General features: G+C 31.7%; 4 protein-coding genes across 4 annotated transcripts; 3 read left to right on the top strand and 1 right to left on the bottom strand.

The window, feature by feature from the left end:
- Positions 1-2973: 2973 nt before the first annotated feature.
- Positions 2974-4550, bottom strand: HELRODRAFT_178040 (hypothetical protein; the record flags this gene model as incomplete). The annotated part of the gene is made up of 4 exons (XM_009026172.1): positions 2974-3126; positions 3825-3944; positions 4108-4227; positions 4494-4550. 4 exons carry the CDS (start codon positions 4548-4550, stop codon positions 2974-2976), a joined length of 450 nt encoding a protein of 149 aa, XP_009024420.1.
- A 229-nt stretch (positions 4551-4779) lies between these two features.
- On the top strand, positions 4780-7124 carry HELRODRAFT_193249 (hypothetical protein). The gene is made up of 6 exons (XM_009026171.1): positions 4780-4911; positions 4974-5055; positions 5185-5318; positions 5755-5900; positions 6210-6375; positions 6783-7124. The coding sequence occupies exons 1-6, from the start codon at positions 4809-4811 to the stop codon at positions 6821-6823; spliced, it is 672 nt and encodes a 223-aa protein (XP_009024419.1). The 5' UTR covers positions 4780-4808; the 3' UTR covers positions 6824-7124.
- An 11782-nt stretch (positions 7125-18906) lies between these two features.
- On the top strand, positions 18907-19240 carry HELRODRAFT_85376 (hypothetical protein; the record flags this gene model as incomplete). The annotated part of the gene is made up of 2 exons (XM_009026036.1): positions 18907-19045; positions 19155-19240. Coding segments are annotated over 2 exons (225 nt in total), but the record flags the coding sequence as incomplete, so codon positions are not given.
- Positions 19241-22225: 2985 nt separating this feature from the next.
- HELRODRAFT_178037 (hypothetical protein) lies at positions 22226-22785 on the top strand (the record flags this gene model as incomplete). Its single annotated transcript, XM_009026170.1, has 2 exons — positions 22226-22514; positions 22718-22785. The coding sequence occupies 2 exons, from the start codon at positions 22226-22228 to the stop codon at positions 22783-22785; spliced, it is 357 nt and encodes a 118-aa protein (XP_009024418.1).
- Between the last annotated feature and the right edge of the window lie 55 nt (positions 22786-22840).

Here is a 22840-nt window from a genome sequence, read left to right as displayed (position 1 = left end):
TTTGATTTCAACATCAATCGAAACTGTATCATCTGAACAACTTTCTTTATGCAAAATCACTAAATTTGATTTGACAACCTTCTCATCAAAAATAACATCTTTTGATCGAAGCATTTTATTTCCTGGTTGAACAAAAATTCTGTAGCCATCGTCACCTTCATACCCTTTACAGCTTTAGCATCCATTTTACGTCGTTTCTGCATAGGAATATGAACATAGGCTTTGCTACCAATGATTCGTAGATGTGTTATCTTAGGTCTCTTGTTAAACCACACTTCATACGGTGATTTTCCTTCTACAGAAGATGGTCCAGTTTGGTTGAGTATGTAAGCAGCAGTATTAATTAATTCAGCCCAAAGGGCCTGAGGCAGTTCTTCATGAGCCAGTCTCATGGCTCTTGCTGCTTCAACTAGCGTTCGATTATTACGCTCACTGCATCCATTCTGCTGAGGTGTATAAGGCATAGTTAAAAGCAAAAAGGACCACATACATTTGTGTAAATTAATTCTCCTGGTCTTGATGCTCTTACTCGAGTTCCAAATTTCAATCGATGTAACTTTCCATAGACACATCCTTCACATAATTCACAGTCTACAGGTATAACGATGTTTAGTTCACGTTTCATGACCATTTTAACATGTTTCTTATTCTGATGTCCCATTCGTTTATGGTATAGCTGCAATGCATCTTGATCATTGACAAAGTTAACTTCAACTTCAGAATTCAACGGTCTAACAGTTTTTGCAACAAGTTTGAACAAACCTCCATTGTTGTTTCTTATTCCAGCAACATTTATTACATTGTCAATAAGTAGATGACAACTTCTTAAGGTTGAAATAAAAGAGCTATTTTGTTCTTATCTTGAGTTGCTAGTGCTGAGAATAAATTTCTTTTTACTTTTGGCATATACTAGACATCTGTGAGTTTAACAGTTTGCCATTTATTATTCACTTTCACTTGAAGATGAATAATTCCTTTTCCAAAAGCTTTTACAGCATCACCATTTGCAACATATAATTTACTCGGTTGAAAAAATTTTTCAAAACTTTGAAATATGTCTCTTCGGAAAGTTAGATGACACGTTGCACCATTGTCAAAAAACCATTCATCAGTGTACGCTGACTCATCACTTGCAAAAACACTTGATTCCATAACAACTAGTGACTCATTGTCATCACATAGATTGTTATTTCTTGGTTTCACTGGTCTACCATCAGAATGCCATTTTTCACAATTTCTTACAAAGTGACCTGGCAATTTGCAATAATGACATATCAGCTGCTTTGGTTTGCTGACAAATTTATCTTGTTTCTGACCTTTCATGTCTTGAGATGACCTTTAAGTTGTTGCTTGGACAAATAATACTTTATTACTTTCAGTTTTGCCTTCCAAAGATCTCTCATAGCTACACAATTGATCAGTCTTGTTCAACAATCTCCAACTTGCAAAAAATGAAAAATATTTTTCTGGCAGAGTTTCAATTATCTGACACATCAGCAACAAGTCACTGTTTTCATCTTTTCCTAACTCAACCTTTAAATCTTTCCAAAGATTCTTTAGTTTTGTAACATGAGTGACAACATCATCACTTTCATCCATTTTATAACTAAAGAACTTCATGCATAAGTTGTATGCTTTATCTTCATTAACCTCATCATACAATCTGTAAAGTTCTAACCAAACATCTCTGGCATTACTGAATGAACGAACTTTTTCATGCTGGTTGACAGAATAATTATAGCACTACAATCTGCTTTATTGAACCTGTTCAAAGCAGTTTGATATTTTGCTCTTATCTTTATTTGAGTCATCGTTTAATTCATCTGAAACTTTTAATTTGCCATTTATTACGTCCTTTGCATCAGGAATGCCGCGTAGTATTATACAAACTCTCGAATTCCAGTACAACCAACTACTTTTGCCTTCTAGGTGATTGATTTGCACTTTTGTTAGATCCATTTCTTCCTTGTCTTTCAATTTGACCTTTTAATTAGAAGAAGCAAAATATCGACTTCCAGAAAATGAAGAAGCACGTGCTTTCTCTTCACTTTAGTCTTCAAAAAGGAATCTTCTGATATTTCTTTATTCTAAATTTTGTTCTTCGTCAAATCAATTAATTAACAAAAACGTTATCTGGGCCCATAACCTGTTAAATTTCTTGTCACGTAGATCGTTTAAATAATTGATATAATATTGAAAGACATTAAAAAAGAGAAATAAACTTAGCAATGTTTTTGACTTGCTTATTATCAACCGGAACAACAGAAAAGGAAAAAGTGAAGTTACATACAAACAAAGAACATTTGGTCCAAAGAAAATAAATGTATATCATAAATCATAATGTTTTAAAATAAAACATAAAATTTAACACAGGCTCCTGGTTAGAATTGAAATTCGTGAGGATGGTTAAAGATGAATGGTCTTGTTTGTAGTCACTTTACTCAAATGCTAAAAATTTTCAGCCTCTTAACGCGATTGTGTGAGGTGTGGTTTTCTCATAATCTGTCTTTAGGCAATGTCTGTTTATCATTGAGACCCCTGAATTAAATATATTGTAAAAAAAATTTATCAGCACTATCATATCATAGCAGTCATTTAGCCCCATTCACACCATCACGAACCAATTTTCGCATCAATTTTCGTTATTGTAACTGATGACACTTTACATCAAGCCTGGTCAGTTTGTTGGTCTTTGTCGATGTTACAAGTTTCGGGTACGATGGTGTCACTGATACTAAAAACAATGAGGTCAATGTCACGGTCGAGTTCAGCGACAGTGAAACGGTTAATTCAATTCGAAACTATTGAATCTGTATTTTATGTATTTTATATTTACTTTGTACGAATCACTCAACTACATCTGCTTACTTTGATATGGTTTCTACTAATAATTTACTGGCAATATGTTGCTTTATTTTTATTTGCAATTTTATTTTCACAGAAAAAAGATTCTTCGACAATATTTTGTGGACTCTATCCATTCAATCTTCGAGGCAGCACTGAGGACAGGACAGCCGTTGTCAGTCCGAACTTGTTCAATTCCACTTTGTGGCAGTTCGATTGCGATGTTGATTTCTCGGACGTTTTTGTTACCTGCTCCTGCCATCGAACAGGATTCATCGGGCTCTTTCAAATTAAAAAAAATTTTAGTTTTTTTCATTTTTTTTTTTATAAAAAATTTTGAAAAATAAATGCTACATTATTATCCATGGGTACATTGCTTACCTGCATGAGAATAGAAACAGCTAATGTAGCTATCGTCAACAAGAGAAAAAAGCTGTAAAATATAAGTTTAAAGATGACTAAAAAGTAAAAAAAGGTAAAAACTGAATTTTTTTTCCATTAAATTGAAAATAAAAAGAGGAACTTCACGTTGAACAACAAACTAACAAAAATGAAAAAAATTCAAAACTCCAAATACACACTGAAACTATAATATATTTGAAATAAAACATGTGAACAAAAATTTAGTTGCCGAGATGATTCATATATTGAAATTGTCCTCTAATTGAAGAAAAATCTATACACACACATGCACGATATACCTAGCAGGCTTTTTACCAGTTCATATTTTTAGAATTTATAATTTCAGTTCATAATTTAAATTTTTTTTTAATATTTAATCTTCAACTGCAGATGACAATGATTTTAAGCGACTCTTTCCCAGTAACTCGCTCAGACATATCTGTGTTTCTGGTAAATTAGTTTCATGAATAAGTTTATTAGTTAAATACAATTTTTATCTAAATTTTATATCAATCTTGAAATTTTTAACAAATCATACACATTGCGAGCAGTAACTATCATAATATTTATTTTCAAACCGCCCAGAACTTTCCATACATTCGAGAGTTGAACTTGATAGCAAGGCTGATGAGAATAGTTTCGATTGTTGCACTCGTACTGACCATCATCACATACGCATTTTTCAGGTTTTTTAACAGCTGCAAAATTTAATTTTGAAAACAAATATTTATTTAACACTCATCATCATAATTTTAAATAAAGTAAAATAACAACAGCAAATAGAAAAACGAATTTGAACTGTTCAAATTAATCATTTTAAGGAAAACGCGCAAAGGGACTGCAAGTAAAATCCTAACAAACTTGTGCGTATCTCTCATATGCTTGCTGCTGGTGCTCAGCGTGGCTGACTGCAGGTGCTCCATCAGGAAGGAATGCTGGATCTACAACGTACTCAGGTCTGGGTGTGTTGTGAAACTGCAGCTGTAAAGTAATATTGTTCAGTAAATGTTATACATAGCATTTTTTACAACAAAAAACTGGTTCAATTTTGTTATTGATCTTTTTTTTATGTAAAAAGACCAGCTTTCAATTGGTAGTGCCGACATAACATAACGGGTACTGTCAGTTTTTGTAAACTTGTGCCTGCAAGATAAAAAAAAATGAGATGAGCATAGCCGTTGAGATGTTTGACTCAGCAAGCATTTGAACCACTGAGCCATCTCGCTCTCCAACATGCGACCACTTACGTTGTCTCCCCGTTCACCGACCTCGGAAGATGAACGGCTGGGTTGGCCGGGGGTCATCTATTCGGATGAACCTACAGAAACTGCAGGATTCGAACCCGGGTCGTTGAAGTAGTAGACGGACACGCTAACTACTCGGACACGAGACCCCTTAGGGGTTATTTAGTTTTGATAATTATTTATGACATTTTATAAAACCGTGGCATGATGAATTGAAAACTTTTTACCTGTCCAGATTTAATAAATAAAGTTCAAAATTTAATCAAGTAGCCCAACTCTTAAAAATTGGTCAGATATTATTTCGTGCTGGTGTCGCTGATGTGGAATGGAGTGGAGGCGCACAACATGTATCGCATGTTGGTGGTGGTCTACAACAGTCACGTCAGTCACTTCATTCTCACCTCAGCTATCATTGCTTGGGGTTGGTTCAATGAAATGTTTTTTAATATTTAGACGAAACGGAATAATGATGCATATTTTCAGGTGTCCCTTTCGTACTTCTCTCAACCATCTTGGTCGTAGACAGAACAGCTTTCTATGGCTATTACCAAGATTGCAAATTCAGGTGGCCACTGTTTGACATACTTTTGTAACTTTGTTTTAAATTTGGTAGATGTTTGATTTTATAATTTTTTGTTTAAAAATCAGTTTGCTCTTAAATTTTGAACGTTTGATTTGAATGGTTCCAACTCAGATGCGGTTTGAAGGACAACACACTTTATTATGCCTGGCTGTCCCCGATGTTAGTCATAATCATCCACAATATTGTCATTTTCACCATGGTCATGAGAGTCTTGTTCACCAATTCACCTAAACTAAACAAAAATGGTGAACTATTTTTATTACCAACTTTATAAATAAATTTTTTTATCTTAATTTTTTGAATACCTTTTTCGTATAAGAGGATTTGCGGAAGCAAGTCGTAAATTCTTACCCTATATATATATATATATATTTATATATATATTTATATATATATATATATATTGAGACGAGGTTTTTGGCATTGAATAATTTTGACCACTAATTAACTTTTTGAAAATACATTCAGTGATATAGAACTGTATTTATTTAGAACAAGTGACATAATTTGGCCAACATCGTTGTTTCGGTGTGAACACCATCTTCAGAGTCTTGAGTAAAACGCTGATATTACTATAAATGTAAATGTAAACCAAATAAAAAAAATATATATATATATTATTAAAGATTACCTACTCGTGTGTGTGTGTAATGAAAAAAAATTATGTCTGATAACTTAAAGATCAGGAGAGAAAAAGTTACAGATCTCGGTTGGTTGGAGCTCTCACGTTGTTGGTCCTGCTGGGTGTTCCATGGATTTTGAGTGCATTTGGAGCTATCAAGAATGAAAGTGGTGATTCGGTTGAGATTTTCAAAGGAATTATTGCGGTGGGTTTTTAACACGAAATTTGTCAGCATATTTATTAATGTTATTGTTATAAGCTCCAAAATAGGTTATTCATTTTGTATAAGTCATCCTTGAGTGCAAACAAATGTTGATATTATTTTAACACAATTTTTGAACATTTCTAAGAATGAAAACACTATTATCCAGTTGATTAACCAGTTCAGGGAGTTCAGTTCAATTGAAAAAAAACCTAAAATCGTAAAATTTAAATAGAACCATGGAATATAATAATTTTTTTATTTTTTTGTTCAATTAATTCCAGAATGATATTTTGAAAACTTGGCATGCAGATAATCCTGGTGACATTCATCAGCTTGCAAGGACTGTTCATATTTTTGTTCCACTGTGCATGCAACAGATCTGTCCGTAACGAGTGGAGTAGTTCCATCAGTTGGAAGGATTCAATATTTAAAAATACAAATTTCACCACGGCAACCAGCTCAAATACTAAAAACAGTAAGCACCACAACTCAGAATCTAAACAAACTAGGATAAGTTCCAAATAAAAACCATGGCATCAGTCACAAAACGTTCTTTTCTATTCATATTCATTACTGAACTGAAACAGGCCACGATGGAAGATTTATAGAAAGTATCAATTTTTTTTTGAGAATTTTCCAAAAGTTTGGACAAAGGTGCACATAACATAATAGTATGCATCTAGATGGCAAAAATACTGTCTTCGACATATTTATACTCGAATAATGTACGTGTTAAATGTTAATTATATATATTTTTTTCTGTGTTTCAAATATAATATTCCATTTAGTTGTCATTTAGTAATATTGTAGTTAACATTGGATGTTAAATGTTTGCTATAATTTTCACTTGTAATTAAAAAACCATTTGCATTCCCATTGTAGGGTTCATATTATCCGTAATTTGCCTAATCCAGATAAGCTAAACGTCCTATAGGAATTGAGTCTTGCAATTTCGACATATTTGATATATTGAAATTTGAGCAGCCATTTAAAATTTACACAAAAGTCTATGCAACCTAACTTTCCAACATGTACACAATAAATTATGCCACAAATTCTTCCGGATTATGAAACGTAAATCTCTTGTTTTCCAGTTCATATTTCTACATAATATTTTAATTAAATATAGCTCGATTAATGGTTCAACACTCTGTCTGAAACTTGAAATGCATTTTGTATAGATGTCATAAATGTTTTAAATTAAGGACGTGAATAAATAACATTAAAAATTATTATAGAGAAAAAAAGGTTTGCTGTCATATTGAAAATAAATTTGTGTTTTACATTATACTTCAATTAAACACAAATAATGAGACATCCAATTGTCGGGTTTTTTGATGGCTAGCTTGTACACAACGTTTAATGCTATTTGCTGCAGCGAATCTGCCACTATAACACGAAATGATGTTACATTCAAAGAAAAACACAAAAATATGAAAAATTACCAAATGTTGAAAAAGACAGATCAGAAATGGTCTCACTCAGTAACTCCTTTCTAATTGAGCAATTTAATTTTTAGTTCACAACGAACACTGAATTTAGATAATAATTACAAAATGATTTAAGTTTACCTAATTACTGTTAAATAAACACCTCAGTATAAAATGAATCATTACATTTACATGAATGAATGTATGAAGTAAAAACTACAAACCATAGAAAGCTGGGTTATTGTTTGTAAAGGGTCTGCATATGCTCAAATGTCAGTTTATAAGGTGCCAGGGCGACGAGTTATTTCTCATTCTTCAATTAAAAAAGCTTTGGTTTTAATGGAAGTTTAGTGAATATATATCCTAAGAAATTCATTGTTCAAATAAATTAAAAAAATAAATAAAATATTCAAATACTAACATTTGTGAATGTGATTGTTTATTTTTAAATTCTGTCAGTTTAATATCTAACTAATATCTAAAATATTCATATACTAACATTTGTAAATGTGATTGTTCATTTTTAATGTCTATCAGTTTAAAATCTAACTTAGGCGCTTATATTCAACATAAGAATTTCGCTGATTTAGAAAAATGATAAAATACATTTAGAAAAAGTTTCATCATTTAAAATTGGTTTAAATTTAGTTTTGGTTTTGATTGAAGTTATTCAAATATTCAAGATTAAATAAAAAAAAGTTACGAAACGTACTTGAAAATGAATGTTAAATCCTACAAATGGATTGCTCTATAATTACGATAACCATGAACACTCAATAAAATCAATTAATTATAACATAATAATTCATTCAAAAACTTTGTTATTTGTCATAAAATGAAAACCAAAGTAATAAAATTTAATCACCTGACATATCTTATACATATAAGCATTAAATAAATAATCAATAACACACACACGTATATATATATTATATAAATACATATATTTACAGAAAGAGAGAGAGAAAGGGAGTGAGAGAGAAAGACTATATATATTTTTTCTGTTTACAAAGGCGCGTGATGTGATGTGAGATTTGTAATTGCGTGTTTACACAGCGGTTAATGAATGAACTCGCAGCCGTCAGCTACGTTCGTTTTGTGGTCCTCAACTAAAAATGTTTTTTTCTTTGTAGAAACATTCACAACCAGCATCACTTGATTTGAAGAATATGAATTTACGATGAATCTCTTTTAATAAACTGTTATTTGCTGCACTCTGGGACATTACTAAAATGTTAAAATGTACAATAATATAATATACACCTTTACAATATTGAAAATTGATGTACAATATTGTGAATTGATGTACAAAGTTTCCATTTAAATATAGAAAGCATGTTGAAGTTTGTTTTACTAACCGCTTCTACAAACATGATGAAATTAGTTGTGTTGGTTTCATCATTGATGGATTTAAACTCGGCAGTCTCACAGTTGCCACTGATTCATAAACTGCCATCATTTACGAGCAGCGCGCCTCCAATCGTTTCAAGAAACTCTTCGTCATTTAGCCTGCCTGGCTTACATTCACCTGCAACTTACGAAATCGTCGTCGTAGATGATTCATCGCTACAACCACAGCTGCCACCGACCACCACCGCCAGCAACATCAACAGAACCAGTTGTCCTAACGACGAGATGTTCTGCTGGTTGGACTTGAAGTTCCATGAATTGAACTCCAGCCACTCACGGGAATTAACATCGTACAGTGAGCAGTTCGAAGGAATGCCTGATGAGTGCAGGAGAGGTGGGTTCATGCGCTCTTCCTAAAACTATTCTGTCTTTTTGTGGCTATATATTTCAATTAATATTTAATTACGTAGCATGCAATTTTTTATTTAATTATGAATATTTAGGCCTTTAGTAGGCAAACATTTTAAGCTAAATGTTCAAGAATCGATTTCTGAAAGTTTTGTAGTAGCATTGATTTGAATTTCTTACAAGAGAGTTAGAAACATTTATTAAACTTTTGATCAAACAAAAAATTCACGAATATAATTTTCAAAAAAAACTTTTATAGTTTAATTTTGTATGCAATCCATTTTTCCGAAAGTTGATTCGTAATAAAGATTCAAGTTATTAAGACTTTACAAGATGAATTGACCACCAATAAACATTTGCAACGATGGGACGACAGATTATTGCAACGAGACTGAAACCTTGACAAGCGAGATTGGAGACTACACATGGCCCAGAACACTCGTCGGTTGGTCTTTGGTCTGTTCTCTATTAATTTATGAAACTTACAATGATCAACTTTTTTATACTTACTTAATCTATTAAATTATTTTATTTGTATAATTTTTCTGCAGTAATTATTTGAAAATAATAGTTCTTATATTCGTTGATAAGTTTTACAGATTGGTTCAAATTCAACCTATTTTGTTATGTTCTGTTGAATTCATGTGATGAAAAACTTTATATTGGTTCAAAAATAAAAAAATATGTTAATTATTTTTATGAAGAATTTTTCACAACACTTTTATTAAGTAAGGTATAAATTATGTTTTATATTTAAACTTTAAAAGCATTTAAACTTTGGCCGTCCGGCGATACTCAATCAATGCGTCAACAGATTTTTCCACATTCGAAACAATTTTTAATGTCAATCACAATCATTAGAGATGGAAGAGGAAATTTATTCCAACAAGTTTAAGCAAAAATACTTAAAAAAACTAACAAATAATTATTTATTTATGCAATACCCTTCAAAAGCGTTGAACTTTGAGTCAAACAATTATGTATTAAAATAAAAAAATGTAGATAATTTGAAAATTTTCTTTACGTTGTCTAAATAAAATCCAATCAATGAAAATACACACATTAAAAAGAGCTTTGTTGAGACTGAGAAACACTCACTCCATCATCAACAAGTGATGAGCGAGTGATTATAGACAGCTTGATTAGCGCGAGTTAGTAGATCGGTCGATAAGCATATGCTGTTATGTTAGAGTGGCTGTGCGAGGCAATAAAGCACGTCAACCTACATAGGCGGAATTCAATAAGGTCGCATAATATTCAATTCAATAAGGTTCACTTAACGTCAGCATATTCAAACTCATTTTACACTGAGAAATGGAAGATATACTTTCAACATTTACCTGTTTGCCTCATTCACAAATTCAATGATGCGAAAGCCAAACGTAACTCTAAAGTTCAATTATAATTGTAATTTGAATGTAGCTGGAGTTGGTTATTCGTATCAATGAACAGGGCAAGGTTGCCGATGACATGGAAATGAATATATATATATATATATATATATATATATATATATATATATATATATATAGGTTATTCGTATCAATGAACAGGGCAAGGTGGCCGATGACATGGAAATGAATATATATATATATATATATATATATATATATATATATATATATATATATACATATATATATATGTTGGCAATAGACCATAATTTTTACAACATAAATTTTTAAATTTTTTTTTTCGAAACAAAACGAACTACAAACATATTAACGCCAAACATTCGGTAGAATTTATAGAATATTGTAATATATATATATATATATATATATATATATATATATATATATATATAATATTAAAGATTAGAAGACGTATCTATTTTCCCGATGATTCCACCAGACGAAAGCAGCGCCTTTGAGTTGCATTAAAGGGCGCTATATAAATTCTAATAATAATATATAATAATATATTTAATTATTGAAATCGATCGCTGCGATAACATTATTCAATTTTTTTCACAGCTCTTTCAAAATTTCTTATTACCGTTTTATCATTAAAATTTAATAAATTCATTAGATTTCCTAAGTTCATGTCAAATAATTTGATTCGACGTTTCGAAACAAACTTATGTTCTCACCAGTAATGAATTAAATGTGAACTGTTTAGCATGTAAAGTATTTAATGATTACTTTGGTTAATAAAGGATTTTTATCGGCCTCTTTGTTGTGTGGCTTGGTTGATCATTTGGGATGGCAAGCTAAATAATTACTTTATTTGCTTGCTTATGGTAGGCTCTTTGCTTTTGATGTACAATGTATTGAAAGAATTAAGAAAAAAATGAATAATGTTATCGCGTCGATCGATTTCAATAGTATATATGTACAGAGAGATATACGTTAAGAACAGTTTGAAATTAAATTTAAATGCAGGTCAAAGATATGTTCAAAAATGCAAATATCAAAACGGCAATGGCCTCATCAAATTCTTCCCCGGCAATTCAAACTACAAGGGACATAACGATAGCTCCAAAGATCGTCTCAAAGTTTCAAACAACATTCCATTTTTTATAGGCGATGTCATCTCAAATAGTACAGTCTTCGGCTTCAAAAAACAATTCAGTAAATTTTCAATAGCTGCTTATGCAGAAAACAACATCCGTAGAAACATCAACAGCAGGTACGCTTATCAAGATTGTTTGTTGAGCGGGAACGGTGTAATTAACATATTCTGGGGTCAAGTTCAACAGTCTCAATGTCCGAGAAATCCGTACCTGGTAGAAAGTGCTCTCATTATGGAATCGTTGGAGGTGAAGTTTTCATGGAAGCTTCTTTTTCATATGTGTCCTTTTTTGTAAAACTTGTTTCCTTTTGTCAGCAGTTGTAACTGAACTACTTTCTGGCCTCGACCTCATTCAATGATAAAAATTTTGAGTGGAAAAATATTGTTCCGTGATTGAACAATACACATGCATTTTAATATTCACTTTTGAAATCTAAAACGTTTTGAATAATTTTTTCATTATACTATCTACTGTCTTATCTATTTTATTGCTTTATAAACCTGTTTTATGACATTCCACTTAATGATTTAATCTCTTTTAATATTTTAATATTCTTTTTTAACAAAACCTAACAAGCAAACTGACACAAAACTGACCATGTGTTTATTTTAAAAAAATTAACACTTGTTAAACAACCTAGACCTTATTTATAAAATTGGACAGAAATGTAAATACTATGTTACCTGTCCCTTGCTGCTTGGGTACGTGGAAGCGCTCCAGCTCTTCTCACCTTACATCGAAATGGAATACATTGCTCTGGATAGGCTCAACATGCTTCCTGCCTTATTTTTCAAAAGTTCGTCTGCAGTTTTTCAATTTGAATGCTATTTTTTTCAAAATGTGAATGTTTTTGGTCAATCACTTTACAGAAATTTGCGCTTCGTAATTGTTGAAACGATTAAATTCATAGTATTTTTCAAATCACGCTGCTTTTAATCAAATAACTTATTTGCATGTACCAAAATAAAAAATTGCAAAAAGATTCATTTTTTCAAAATTGGGGTTACAAAACAAAAAAATCAAATTACAAATCGCGAATTACATTTTAATTAAACAAAATAATTTTTTAAATTTCAGGTTTTGATTGTATACTCAACAATCTGGATAACGAAGAAAAAACGAGACAGTTTACAAAACTGTTGGACTTGATCATGAGTCCATTGTTTAAAGAGTTTGGTTCAAGACATCCGCTTTCTTTTCTGGAGTAAGTCCAATTCAAAACTTTCAAAAAAGAATCAGGAAATAATTTTTTCAAACAAATTAGAAAAAAATAATTGATTTTGTTTGATCCACAAGTTGGAGGGCACAACCACCCTTTTGCTCCAAGCAATAAAATTAAATAAAAATTGTAAAAAGTTTTGACAGCTTTATATTAATATGTATTTATTGCATTATTATTAAAAAATAAAGAAATGGAATTTGAATTAATTGAATTTTTATTTTTTATTAACGCAATAAGAACGTATTTTCAAGTCGCATACTCTTCAATTATAGAATATCAAAAGTTTGGTCATTTCCAGCTGACTATGCAAAATGTTATTCACAAGCGGTTTTTAATAAATTTATTTGTTTAAAGATATAAATATTTTGTCAACATTCAAGAATATTGAAGAATCAAGAAATTTTTTTTGTGCCCGGTTTTCAAAAACAAATGAGAGATATGAACGTTGATGAACATCCTCGACTTTCTAGAAATCTGATGCAAATGCCAGCATTCGAATCTCTCGTCTCAGACCAACCTTTGGGAACAACTGTTAACAACACTACGACATATGACGACGATGCTAACAGCAACAACATTAAGGTTAACATCGACAACGCCATCATCTACCAAAACTTGACGACCAGCATGGTGAGATTTATATTACGCAACCACGGGAAGCTACCATATTTAGACTACATCCAGGGAAACAACTTCCAATATTTGTTCTCCATGTTTCCATCTGCAGATCGTTTCAACCACAAATTTCTTATAAACGGCAGGATTCTGGCCGAGGTTTTTCTAACTTCTCAGGCTAACATCGGTTATAAGCATTTCAATTATTTCATCGTTTAAAAAAAAATGAAATAAATAAAAAATTTTATTAATCATCAAATCCATTACAATAAGTAATTTGTCACCGTGATAAATAATTGAACAAAATGAATTGTTACTACAGTTAGCAATGGAACGCCAGCATACACTTAACAATAGATAAAAAAAGATTTATGACTAAGCAATTAACGTTAATGTGAAATAATGATATTCCCAATGCAAAGCAAACAACAGTTTTGTTTATCTCCAGAGATTAGAAGGTTTGATCGTCGACATAAACATCCAGATCATTTTTTATCGCTCATGTGAATTAAATATATTATACACGTGTGCTTCATTTTTTCAGGTCTCCCAGCCTTTGGTGAATAGGGTTGACTGCAGGATGCATCATGTGCGCATGATGCATCATGCAATAAATGTGCGCATATTAATATATGTGGGTTGTGTATCAAAATTTCACACTGTTGCTGGGAGGTCGCTGTGTGTTGCAGGCAGGGTCTGCCTTCAAAGTCTAATAGAATGTCTGAGTGAACACGCCACAAAAGTTTCATTCACGCCTATTAGTGCAGATGAAAGCGCTGTGTGCTGCAGTTGCTATAACTTAGAACTAAGATACCCATGTATCATAGAGAAAATTGATAGTGTTGTACTCAAACGACGTATTAATAACCAAACATGTTAATTATTAGTTAACACGCAATGTATCAGAATTCAACGAATGTATTTTTGTTTTTAAATTCAACAGTTAATTCAGTTTTTGAGTTGAGATGTTTTCTTATAAATGAACAACGCCTGCATGTTGTCAGTGAGCCAATGTACAAACCTCCTCGATCAACGTCTCGGACCACTACTGACCGTTTCAAAATTGTACATTGTTGTTTAATGTTTTAAAATTTAGTTGAATCAATTCAATTTTAGATTTTAACAATTTTGTATACTTTCAAATGAACATTTCTCATGACATTAATGAACGTACATACAAACCAATCAGGACCGAAATGTGACAAAGGCAAACAAAACGGATTATAGTTTCGGCGATTTGGACAATGACTACATGGAAGTTAGCGAACTTGATTACAACACCATGAATCACGGTAGTAACGACGACATCAGCTCCATCAACACTTATTCGGACGGCCACGTGCATTTCAATCTTCTAGAAGGTTCATTATTTACATTTAAGCACACAACTTTTATATAATTGACTTATTTTTACAACTTTTTGGCAGCTATCAACAAAAGTGATGATAACGCTTCATTGAATGGACTCAAAAATGACAAACCTGATCCTCTTAGAATATCGACAAAGTTCGTTGAATTGCATTGTTCATATCAGCGCAAAACGAAAGAACATTATTGTGAAATTGTTCACGACCATGCTGTAACATGGCCAGTGTCGTAGCGAGGGAGGCGGCGCATCAAGCAGCGGATGCCGCTTGCAGTGGTGCGCCAAAACGACTTCTATAATCAACTTTAATTTTTTAGAAATTCTATTGGCATACTGTTAAAAAGATTCATTGTTTGGCATACTGTTAAAAAGATTCATTGTTTTTTTTACGACATTTGATAATTCTCATTACAAAGATGTAACCGTCGAGTAAACAAAATTACTGGACGGTTTGCGTGTAATCAATGTATCGTTTTTGAAAGCAATTAGTCAATGCAAACTCACGTAAAAACAATTATGCGTATATTTCTCTTCTAGCTAGCTGTGTGTTTCTTGTTGTCAGAAAATTGTAAAACAAGGAAACATTGCAACTTTTGGTTCACTCGTTTATCCATTTGACTTTCATGCAAATTCTAACATGTTTCATTCATTTAGATTTCATTCATTCATTCTCAATAATAGTTCATTTTTTTGTTGATTTTCAATTCTATCTTGCATTGTTAACTGATTCTAGTAATTTTCTTTCTTTGTATGTTATTTGTTTGAGATGGTTTTCTTTTTTTAGATTGTTTGTTATTGATCACCAAATTTAGTTGGAGTGCCATGCCTCGCGCGGATCTTTTACACGATGACATGTTTGTATGAAATCGTTCTGCTAGCGTTTCATCTGTGTTCTTCACTGTTTTTATGATATTATATAATTAATCACTTGTGGTATTTATCAACGGCTAAGTCTGGAAATAAACAGTAAACTGCCACTTTGGTAACATTTTATTGCACTGTGAAAATTATTGATGTCCTTTGTTAGGCATCACAAATGTTTTTAATATATGAATCATTGTTAGATTGTTGAAAAATATAACTCGTTCAAAACCTTCAATTTATCTTAGTTTTATTACCGATTTTTAGCTTTTGCGAAACTTGGACGTCTGCATCAAACGCCAGTTTTGCACGTAACGCTACTGTCTTTTCATAATACGCAAATAAATGCCTGTTTACCTCATTGTTGAATAAGATTCAAACAACGGGGGATAAAAAATTGTATTTTAATCTTTCACATTTTAGACTGGTTAGCTCACTGTTGTTCGTTGACGTTAGAGCTTACGCGAACGATAGCACGGAGGGCAGCAGAGTTGAGAACCTCACTGTCCAGATGCTATTCAATGACATCCAACTTGTTAGTTAGTCGGGTCACATCATCAGTCATTGATGCGATTTCTTTTTCAATTGTGACAAGTTAACATGGAATTTGTTCTTTTTTTAAAGGATGGAAAGAATAAAACGACGTTTTGTGGTTACTACCTTTATGAACAAACACATGGGTTTAGAAAAGAATCATCCGAAGATCAAAGTGATTTTGGTGGCGTTAGTCCAAATGTGTTTGTTCCGAGTTTGTGGCAGTTTGATTGCAATCTCAAAATTATGAACAGTTCCGTGATATGTTCCTGCAACAAAACTGGCTTCTTTGGAGTTTTCCAGGATAATAATTTAAGGGTTCGTTAAAGAAATTTTTATTTACAATAGATTTTTGTTTATTTAAAAAACCTTAGCTTATTAATTTTTCAAGCCACTTGATTATTGGCATTACTCTAGATATTTATTCAATGCATAATCATCAATTAATAAAGCCAATAACGCTTGCTGGTTCAACATCGTCAATCGTAACTATAACGCTTAAGTATATAATTCGTTCTTTTGTTAAACATGTATTTAGTATTTTAGTCATTTTATACGAATGGCTTGTCAAACTAATCAAATAAGTTTCTCAATTAAAAACTCACTGATTTAATTTTAATTTTGTATTTAAACCTTTTTAAAATGAGATTCACTAATATAAGTCAAACATTACAACGCCACCCTATTTCATACACCAGTGATTTATTTTATTTATTCCATTAAAACGTTAGCATTTTCAACTTTTTACGTTTTTATTGTAAATAATTAAAAACATTTAATGAAAAAACTATTAATTTCAGTTTTGCATACAATTAGATTAATATTCATTTAGTTTAAAGATAAAATACTGCTTGCTGAACCGCTTGTGACGAAAATGTACAGAACGTACAGACTGCTGTTTTGTCATAATAAAAATTCTAAAATTTTGAAATAAAGCTATAACGTACCCCAACATGTCTAAAACACAAACAATTTATTTTGTTTAAGTATGGAGTAGGGAAAGCATCCAGCGGAAGCCCCAGAGAACCTAGCAACATTGCTGTATTTCTGGTAAGTTAGAACATTTTGCTCTATTTTATTTTTAGAAAGTAAGATAAAAAAAATTCATTTCTAACAACATTTTATATTTTTTCCAACAAATAAACGCATCGTGTGATTAAAACTTCAATGAAATTACTTTCCACAAATCAGAACTTCCCGTACATGCAGGAGTTGAGTCTGATGGGTATGGTGATGAGGGTGGTGTCTATCGTCTCACTGCTACTTACCATCCTCACTTACACATTCATCAAGTTGGCACTCGTTTTACAAAGATTTATTTTACCTTTACACATATAACTTTGAAAAAAGCACTACTCCACAATTGAAATATACAGCAGTTTCTTCCATAGCGGAGATTTTCGTCTTCGGATAGCAAGTTTGGAAATAAATGTAACTGTTTAAATATTTTTTTTGGATATATGGATTCAAAAATTTGAACGTTTAATTAATGGAAAATTACGACACATCATTAAAAGTAAACTCGTCATCGGAAATTAAAACAAAATGCGACTAATACTTGATTAACCCAATTCAGTAACTGTTTAAGTTTTGTGTTCAAAAAATTTCTTTTTATAAATAATTTTTAAACGAACAATAACCAATGTAATTGGTTGTCATAGGGTACTGGCTTCTTTGCTAATCTACAGCCTCCTTTACTACTACTACAACTATTCCTACTACTACTACTACTCATATTTCTACTCATACCACTACTACTACTATCACTACTACTACTATCACTACTACTACTACTTCTACTACTACTACTACTACTACTGCTACAACAACAACAACGACTACTACTACTAATTCTTACACTACTACTACTACTACTACTACTACTACTATACCTACTACTCCTACTTCTACTACTACTACTTCTACTACTACTACTTCTACTACTACTCCTACTGCTACAACAACAACAACAACGACTACTACTACTAAATCTTACACTACTACTACTGCTACTACTCCTACTACTCCTACTTCTACTACTACTACTACTGCTACAACAACAACAACAACGACTACTACTACTACTACTACTACTACTACTACTCCTACTACTCTTACTTCTACTACTACTACTGCTACAACAACAACAACAACAACGACTACTACTACTAATTCTTACACTACTACTACTACTACTACTACTACTACTACTACTCCTACTACTCCTACTTCTACTACTACTACTACTACTACTACTACTCCTACTACTCCTACTTCTACTACTACTACTTCTACTACTACTACTACTGCTACAACAACAACAACATCGATTACTACTACTACTACTATTAAATGCTTCCAAATTAATTTCTCTAACAACTCAGGAAAACTCGTAAAGGCATGGTGACAAAGATATTGGTGAACCTATGCATATCTTTGATATTTTTGTTGCTGGTGCTCTACGTGGCTGACTTCAGATGCAACAACAGGAAGGAGTGCTGGATATATAATGCTCTCAGGTCTCTCTTACTTGTGCCGACTTACGAAAAAGAATTTTTAAATATGTCACGTGTTTCAGCAATAGATATTAAATTACTAATTTGTATACAATTTGGTGTTAAATAACTTCTTAATTAAATAAAAAGATTAAGATGTTTCCTTGTTAAACTTTTTACAGTTTGGAGGTTTTATGTATTAGTTTATAAAATATTTTCAGATATTATTTTGTGCTGGTGTCGCTGATGTGGAATGGAGTGGAGGCGCACAACATGTATCGCATGTTGGTGGTGGTCTACCACCGACACGTCAGTCACTTCATTCTCATCTCAGCATGCATTGCTTGGGGTTGGTTGATTGAACATTTTTGAACGAAACTTTATTTGATAAGATTTTATGTAATATAATTAATAAACTGCATTTTTTTAAAATAGTAGACATTATATGCCATTTTTAGGCATTCCTTTGGTGTTGCTGTCAGTCATATTGTCTGTGGACAAAACGGCGTTTGATGGTTTTTACAAAAATTGTGATTTCAGGTAGGAAGTGTTTGACGAGCGTTTATAATTTAGTTTCAACTTAAAAAGTATTTTTTCAAATTCAGATGCGGTTTGAAGGACAACACACTTTATTATGCCTGGTTGCTGCCAATGCTAGTCATAATTATCCACAACATGGTCGTCTTCATCATGGTTATGAGAGTGTTGTGCACAGATTCGCCTAAATTAAACAAAAATGGTAATAATCAGTTTTTTTGGCTGAATATTTTTTCACTGTGAACGTTTCAGGTGAATTTATTTTCATTCTCAGATGGCGGAACATGTTCAACCATAACACCCAGTTTACATCAATTCTATTCTATCCTCATTAGATTTTCAAATACTGACCGAAATATAATGCAGAGCGATACTGAAAATGAAACAATTCATATTTTGTATCTTGGGTTTTTTATTATTAGGCGTCAAAACTTTGGTTACCAATGCTGACAAAACGCAGAACTAAAAAATATACGTGACGATATATGCATTCCATCACTTCAACTGACAGCATATCCGTTTTGTTATAAATTAAATTATAGCTACTGTTTAGTTTCTATTATTTCAAAATAAATTTGATTTTTTTTTCAAGATCAGGAGAAAAAAAATTACAAATCCAGATTGGTGGGTGCTCTCACGTTGTTGGTCTTGCTGGGCGTTCCGTGGATTCTGAGTGCATTTGGTGCAATGAAGAATGAGAGTGGTGATTCAGTCGAGATTTTCAAAGGAGTGATAGGAGTATGTTCACGTTGAATTAAATGCCCGTGACATATATTTATATATATTTGTTCATAATAACCAATTAATACTAATACCGTTATATAAGTCACTCTCCAAAGTTTATCATATTTTTTTAATTTGGGTAATTTATTTTCGAGACTGCGTTAATTACTTTGAAATGGAAAAAGGGTAATAATTTATTTTCATATTTTAAAGATCTCTTAACAATTAGATAATAGTTGAGAATGTGTAAAAGATTGAAAACAATTTTTTGAACATAAATTAAATTCTGATTTCGTCTATATTCCAAACACTTATAATTATATGTATTAAGTATATTCATTAGTTTGATTATTTTTCCAATTAATTATTTCTACCAATCCAGGTAATCTTGGTGATCTTCATCAGCCTGCAAGGTCTGTTCATATTTCTGTTTCACTGCGCGTGCAATCAATCAGTCCGAAACGAGTGGGGCAGTTCTCTCAGTTGGACGGATAGGCCAATTTTACACTCTTCAATATTCAGGATTACAAATTCAACGACGACAACCAGAACAAACATTAATGATGCCATTCCCATGAAGTGACTTCCATTAAACTGAAAAGTGATGGGAGAAAAGGAAAACTATTAAAATTAAAAACTACCTACGGCAGAGTCGTTATAACTAAACTTTGCTTTCATTATGTATATTATATTGTTGAATATATAAACCAAATCTGCACTGAATATATATATATATAAATATATATATATATATATATATATATATATATATATATATATATATGTGGATAATTTTTGCTCCCGATTCTGATGTCGCTCGTTGTAACGTCCATCTAGCCAAATCCGTTAAAAAATTTTAAATTCAATAGCTGTTAGTGATTCGTTCTTTGCAAAATATTAAATATCAACCGTCGTGACCGATGATGATGTTTTGGGTAGTGCCAATGAGAAACATTTGTATTTTGTTATTTTCTATGCAAAGAACTTTTATGATTTTTATCGCAACAGTGAAAAACGAAAAACTTATAATGAATATATTGTTTTTAATTTGAGAATTTTGTACCAAAGAAAGGGTTGAGAATAAAAGGATTGTATAATTCCTCAAACCACAAAGACATCACAACAAAAATTTCTGGCTAGGGCACTAGTAACAACCGTTTGAATGTTAATTGGATCTAGACAACAATGAAAGGAGGAGCCACAATTTTTAAAATTTGACGGGACGGTCACAAAATTTTTCATTGCTTATTACGCCAATTTTTGATGATTTTTCTACTTGGAAAGGTATTTTTATATGTAATACTTTAGTTCTACTGAGTTTCAATCAAAATACTGCTCACAACGAGAGGGCTGTAGCCCATCCAAGTCCTCTAAATCCATCACTGATTTTAACTGAACCTAATTTAACATACTTCATGTAAAATATTTTTTTTATAGTAATGGTACACAGCTAAGATATTTTTTGAAGCTATAATAATGATATTGAGATGTCTTGCAATTGTAAATATTTTTTATTTCATGACTAGTCGTGCATTATGTGATGTCATGCAAAAAAGCTTTTTTTGTGAGTGCATTTTTTTGTTGCTTCAATTGAAATCGATAAAATTTGTAAATTAATGCTAGTTAAAAATTATTTTTTGTGTCATTTCAAACGTTAAAAATTCTTAAAATTCAGCTATCAATTTTTTTAACTTTTGAACATTTTTCGAAAACAACACTCTCACGCACATTTGTGCAAAATTTAAAATTTGCCAATAAAAACTTTACTTTCTGTTTTTTAATAATGCAACACATACACACACAAAAAAAACCCACACCCAATAATTTTGAATATATTGGAATGACGACGAGCGAGCTATCGAGAAGACTAACTATGCACGGAAAAACGGGTGCTATAAATTCATTTAAATTTATATTCATATTCATTCAAAAAATTTTAGCATATATATATTTGTGTGTGCATGTGTTTGCTATACATAACAAGCAAATATAAAAATGTAACGCACAATTTTATTTCTGAACTTTGGAAAAAACTGTATCCATAGAAATTATAAATCCAGATTAGGAGCAAAATTAAATTTAAATCATTATTTTTGTTATTTCAAAATTTTAAAAAGATTTTTTCAAGTAAATCGGTTTTCTATTAAATTAAAATTATATTCTTCAGAAAATCAGAATCATGTTAACATTTAACAGAAAAACCGCTTCATTTTTCGGCAATAAAATGATAGTAGTGATGTTGTTGTGTGTATGTAAAACTATTTTAACGATGTCGAGTTTGTTGCCACTCGCATCTTCATCAACGCCGTCTCCAGGATCTAAGTACCCTCCAGACGTAGAGAGCAGTTCGTACAATGGATCGTCAAATTCGATTCCATTTGAGCCGACCATCCCACGCACCGTTACTACCAGCACCGACATCAACAGAACCAGTTGTCCTAACGATGAGATGACCTGCTGGTTGGACTTGAAGTTCCACGAACTGGACTCCAACTTCTCACAGAACATAATATCGTTCAGTGAGAAGTTTGAAGGGTTGCCTGAAAAATGCAGGACTGGTATGTTATATTTTGAAAAGTTATGTTTCAATTGTTAGATTTTTGAAAACAAACAAAAAATTTATATCTTTAATAATCTAAAATGTTTCTAGAGTTAATAAGAGCAAAGGCATTTCAATTTGAGTTAAAATTAGGTTGAATTAGCTTGCGAAGTTAAATCAGACTAAAACATAGTCAATGAAATGTAAACTTTTAAATGACAGATCGCTGCGATGAAGTTGTGACTCTTGATAATGGACCTCATTATTGGCCCAGAACACCAATCGGCTAGTGCTATTAACATCTTTTTAATTCGGAAATACTTTTTGAACTTTATCATTCAATTC

Source organism: Helobdella robusta, assembly GCF_000326865.2.
Source record: "Helobdella robusta unplaced genomic scaffold HELROscaffold_45, whole genome shotgun sequence".
Classification (NCBI taxonomy): Eukaryota; Metazoa; Annelida; class Clitellata; order Rhynchobdellida; family Glossiphoniidae; genus Helobdella; species Helobdella robusta.
This window is presented reverse-complemented; position numbering and strand designations above follow the sequence as displayed.

Bases quoted from the DNA above. Each gene is read 5' to 3' on its own strand.
- HELRODRAFT_193249 (XM_009026171.1), top strand. From the start codon at position 4,809: ATGTGGAATGGAGTGGAGGCGCACAACATGTATCGCATGTTGGTGGTG. The intron at 5,056-5,184 runs GTGGCCACTGTT...GTTCCAACTCAG, and splicing joins TACCAAGATTGCAAATTCAG to ATGCGGTTTGAAGGACAACA. The intron at 5,319-5,754 runs GTGAACTATTTT...GATAACTTAAAG, and splicing joins ACCTAAACTAAACAAAAATG to ATCAGGAGAGAAAAAGTTAC.